A 5461-nucleotide genomic window follows, 5' to 3' on the forward strand; every position below is an offset into this window, starting at 1 on the left:
CTCTCTCTCTCTCTCTCTTGTGTTATATGTGTATGCATGTACACAAATGTGTATCTATATGAGTCAATATTATATTTTGTCTATTTTGTAGTTGATAGGCAGGAAGGTTGACTTTATATCTTGGTTCTTGTGAATGATCAAGTTTGATGTTTCTACTTTCCTCTTAAAAGGAAACAATGCATGACAGAGTAGCCTGGTAGAGTTATATCTATCTTGATATATCTACTTGTTCTTTTCAGGACATCAACTGAAACATTAGTCTGTAAAAACTGAAGGGAAAAATCTCTCCTCTGCTACTGATTTCCCTGGAAGAAGGGAAGAGCATTTGTTTGAAACCCCAAGTTGTCAATCAAGTTCCTGACCCCCTCAAAAGAAGCACAAGCTCATGGGGAAAGGATGCTCTGGGGATGCAGAAGGCCATTAGGTTTTCATTGGATGCTTCCACTTACTCAGGAGTTTCTGCACTGCCTTCTTAACATCCTTGTTTCTCAAGCTGTACACAATGGGGTTGACCATGGGGGTGACCACAGTGTAGAGCAATGAGAAGACCTTGTTTAGGGCCGTGGCCTGAGTTGCTGTGGGTATGGCATACACTGTTCCCAAAGTTCCATAGTACAGAGAGACCACGATGAGGTGGGAGGAGCATGTGGAAAAGGCTCGTTGCTTTCCTGCAGCTGATGGCATCCTGAAGACAGCAACAACAATGTTTATATAGGAGGCTACAGTGAGCAAGAAGGGTCCCATGGTGACAAAGGAGGCCATGAGGAAAGTAGTTCTTTTTACTTCCGTGGGATCAGAACAAGCCAGCTTCAGCACAGGGGCAAGGTCACAAAAGAAATGATCAATCTCATTGGATGCACAGAACTGGAGCTGGAAAGTCATTGTGACAGTAACAACAGGTGTTAGAAACCCACCCACCCAAGACCCACCTGCAAGCAAGAAACATGTGTGGAAGTTCATGAGAGATGGGTACCGAAGTGGGCTGCAGATAGCAAGGTATCGGTCATAAGACATGCTTGCCAGGAGAAAACACTCAACTACTGCCATGGAGCCAAAGAAATAAAACTGAGCCACACAGCCTGTAAAAGAAATTGCCTCTGGACCAGAGAGAAGGGTCTTCAGCATCTTAGGAGCAATGGAAGTTGTATACCAGATCTCAAGGAAAGAGAAGTTGGACAAAAAGAAATACATGGGAGTTTGGAGGCTGTGGTCACTGGAAGTAACTGTAAGGATGAGAATATTCCCCATTAAGGTCATTATGTAGATTCCAAGAAACATTCCAAAAAGGAAAAACTGTAACCCATGGAGGCTTCCAAATCCCAGAAGGAGAAATTCTTTGATTGCAGTCAGATTACCCATATCTATGAGATTTGGGCTCATGATCTGAGGAGAAGAAATATAAACAACTGGCAAAAGAGCAAACATACTGGAAAGGAGCAGGACCACCATGTATCCTGTGTAGTACAGAAAGCCTTGTCTCCTTCCTGCTAGGGGCCATTCTGTATATGGGGTACTAGGCAGATTTGCCCAGCAGCACCGGGTTCCTTCTTTTTTTCTCTTGATGATGAAATAATAGTGAAGAAGTGACCAAAAGGAGGAGAGGCTTATTTGGCTTATGGCTTGAGGGAGGCAGTTCTTTGTGATAGGGGAAAGCATAGCATCAGGCTACTCTATGGTGGCCTGAACATGTGGCTGGGATGCACCTCTTACCTCTTTGTATTTCAGTGGGCTTGGAAGCACAAATGGGATAGGAAATCCTATAAAATGTAAGGACTGCTTCAAGTTACCCACTTTCTCCAATGAGACTCCATGTCCTAAAGTTTCTACAACCTTCCTCTTTTTTAAAAATATTTTTATTAGGTATTTTCCTCATTTACATTTCCAATGCTATCCCAAAAGTCCCCCATACCCTCCCCCCTACTCCCCTACCCACTCACTCCCACTATTCAGTCCTGGCATTCCCCTGTACTGGGGCATATAAAGTTTGCAAGTCCAATAGTTCTACAAGATAGGAATTCAGTGTTGAAACACATGAGTTTATGTAGGACATTTCTCATTCGACCCAAAATGCTTGTAAAGGGATCTCAAGTTAAGGATCCCTTAAGAAAGAGTGACTCCAATGTTTCTTTTCCACTTGTTTTCTTTGACATAATTGCTGCTAAATCCACCTTTGCCGGTCTCCCAGTAGGAAGCACACAGAATATAACGGTAACACTGAGCAGCAGCTTCTCTTAACAATATTACCTGAACTTCTAAAACAATATTAAAGACTCAATAGAAAAGTGAATCCCAAATCTTAAAATAACAGTAAGTCAGACAAGTCTTTCCTCCTGCATCCCTCATCATGGTGGATTTCACTAATATCACTGGAAGGAGGAGGCAAATTCAGAATTATTTATCTAAATTACCAATAAGAAAAATAAGAGTTTCTGCTGGGCTCTGTGGATATCTAGCTGATTGCTTCCATGGCATCAAATTCCTATGGAAATTGGGGGAAAATGTATGTAAAGTCATTCACTGGAAATGTTAGAGAAAAATAATGCTCCATCATTCATAAATGAAAATGACATTCCTGACTCACAAGCAGTAGGATGTGCATTTAAGAGGGTTCCCCCCCCCCCCAGCAGCCAGGATGGGTTAGCAGTGAGTCATAGCTGTAGCTTCCCCTTGCGTACTTGCCCACCATGCTCAAAGACCCTTATTTGTGAAGTGGCTGTCTGATCACAGTGCCTGGGCTATGATAGGATTACAAATTAGTCTGTGCTGTGGCATAAATGAGGTGAAGGTAGGAACCCAGAGGTAGGGGCTTGATTCCATCAGTGTTCAAAGCTGAAGGCTCAGTTTGTGACTAGAAAAGATGGAAGAGCCATCCATCTTTTCGGCTTTGTTTTTGGTAATGACAATGTTTCCTGAAGAGGTTATAAATAATCACATTTTTGTTTTTGCATGTGAAATCATTGTTTAACTGTACTCAACAATCTGGTTATTTAAGAGAATCTTATTAGAATGCTTCTGAAATATGAAGGAATCTTTCATAATTTACTCTTTGCACCAATCCAGATGTTAGTGTATTAGGGTTTTGTCAAGGAAGATCCACTGATACTACAGGAATATAGGACACTTGAACTGCATGAAGTAGCATTGGCAATGATTACAGTGTATAAGGAAAATCAATCAGCAGCTAAGGATGTCCCTGGAGGTGACAGCTGCTTCCTAATTGGGGAATTAAACTGCAGTGTCCTCTTACCATTTTAGCTTGTCTTCAGAGACTGCCAGCCTGCATTCAGAACCAACATTAACATCATTAGATTTTTATCATTCAATCCCAAGTCTCATTAATTAGTAATGGAATAAACTTGATTCCTCCCACTTCGGCTTACAAGCATGTTCTTTGGTGTGTCCAAATTCAAAGGCTTATAGCCTCCCTAAGTCCACTCTTTTATTGCAGTGAAGAGAGATTAACATAGATGCAAAAGAAAAGTTCAGAAGTCTTCTCTGTTTTATTCTCTCACCACATACCTTTGGACACACACATGTTATTGAACTGGTAGTTACTAGAGGTGAAATTATAAGCACAGAAGACCTGGTACCACTCACTATTCATTAAGGATATAGTTTAGTGGTAAAGGTACCCAGTAAATCAATGTTCTCAATCTTCCTAATGCTGTGACCCTTTACTGTAGTTCCTCATGTTATGGGGATCTCCAATCATAAAATTATTTTGTTGCTACTTTATAACTGTAAATTTCCTACTGGTTGCAAAACACAAGTAAATCAAGAAGAGGGAAGACCAATGGGTGGATACTTCATTCCTTCTTAGAATGGGGAACAAAATACCCATGAAAGGAGTTACAGAGACAAAGTTTGGAGCTAAGACAAAAGGATGGACTATCCAGAGACTACCCCACCCAGGGTTCCATCCCATAATCAGCCACCAAACCCAGACACTATTGCATATGCCAGAAAGATTTTGCTGAAGGGACCCTGTTATAGCTGCCACATATGAGGATATGCCAGTACCTGGCAAATACAGAAGTGGATGCTCACAGTCATCTATAAGATGAAACACAAGGCCCCCAATGGAGAAGCTAGAGAAATCACCCAAGAAGCTGAAGGGTCTGCAACCCTATATATAGGTGGAATAACAATATGAACTAACCAATACCACCAGAGCTCATATCTCTAACCACATATGTAGCAGAAGATGGTCTAGTTGGCCATCACTGGGAAGAGAGTCCCCTTGGTATTGAAAACTTTATATGCCCCAGTATAGGGGAATGCCAGGGCCAAGAAGCAGGAGTGGGTGGGTAGAGGAGCAGGGCAGAGGGAGGGTATAGGGAACTTTCGGGATAACAATTGAAATGTATATAAAGAAAATATCTAATAAAAAATAAATTAAAAAAAGAAATAGTAATGTAAATATTTTAGGAGATATAGGTTTGCCAAAGGGATCATAACCACAGGTTGAGAACATTGTGTTAAACAGATGAATTTCTGATGAGTATAAAATGAAATCTGTGATAAGTACTTCGAGAGAGAAATATAGAACCTTGATACAAAGAATAATGTTCAGGAAGGGGTGACATGGTTTTTGTGACATCGCTAGAGAAGATACAAGTGAGGTGAAAGTTACATGTTTATGCTGATATCAGATGTGCAAGAAATATCCTGATATGAGACAATCAGAATGTAACTGGTGAGAGGCAAGAGGCATAAGCTAAAGCTAAGAGGCATAAGCTACTCTAAGCATAAGCTAGAGTAGGGTAAGATGAGCTACCTTTAGGGCTTTTAATCCTATAAGGTATACCATCAAGATGTCCTGTCATTTCTTTGGATATACATATAAAAGTTGGTTTAAGAAATAAAATTTACTGTAAATATAGTCAGAGCAGACATGAAATACAACTATATCCAGCAACTGCATGGATAGACATGTTTTTTCCCAGAGATAGGAAGATCAATTTTCTCTTTCTTAGTACCCCTTGTTCCTAGCACTCTCTCTCTCTCTCTTTCTCTCTCTCTCTCTCTCTCTCTCTCTCTCTCTCTCTCATTTCGAAGATGACACTAAAGGTCAAAAGCTTAGTGATAGACAGGGCTCTAGCTCTGAGAGGTAGAGCTCTTAGTGTGACTAAAAACAAGCTCTTAAGCAAATGCATCACAAATTGCTGTCCTTGTTTCCAAAAACAACCAGGGAAGAGAACGAATAGGTCAGCATAACCTTTATTCACCCTACAAAAATTGCTCAAAGCCCACAGTTAGTAAGTGAATTTCAGGAGTAATCTTGCACATGATGTACAAGAGAGCTCAGTTTGATGGGATTGTCAAATTCTCTTCAAAATGAGCCCCCAACCATCATTAAGGATGACACAATTGCTCAGAACTTCCAATTATCTGTTTTTCCCCCAAAAGGTTCTATTTTATTTCATTTTGCTCTTGCATGAGAGAGGTAGATGACAATGGA

General features: G+C 40.7%; 1 protein-coding gene across 1 annotated transcript; it reads right to left on the minus strand.

The window, feature by feature from the left end:
• Positions 1 to 420: 420 nt before the first annotated feature.
• Positions 421 to 1380, minus strand: Olfr1321 (olfactory receptor 1321). The gene has a single exon (NM_207631.1). It carries the CDS (start codon positions 1378 to 1380, stop codon positions 421 to 423), a length of 960 nt encoding a protein of 319 aa, NP_997514.1.
• Positions 1381 to 5461: the final 4081 nt, after the last annotated feature.

Source organism: Mus musculus, chromosome X (genome assembly GCF_000001635.26).
Source record: "Mus musculus strain C57BL/6J chromosome X, GRCm38.p6 C57BL/6J".
NCBI classification, from domain to species: domain Eukaryota; kingdom Metazoa; phylum Chordata; class Mammalia; order Rodentia; family Muridae; genus Mus; species Mus musculus.

What these genes read in the sequence shown, in the direction of transcription:
- Olfr1321 (NM_207631.1), bottom strand. Translation starts at nt 1,380, where the DNA reads ATGAGCCCAAATCTCATAGATATGGGTAATCTGACTGCAATCAAAGAA.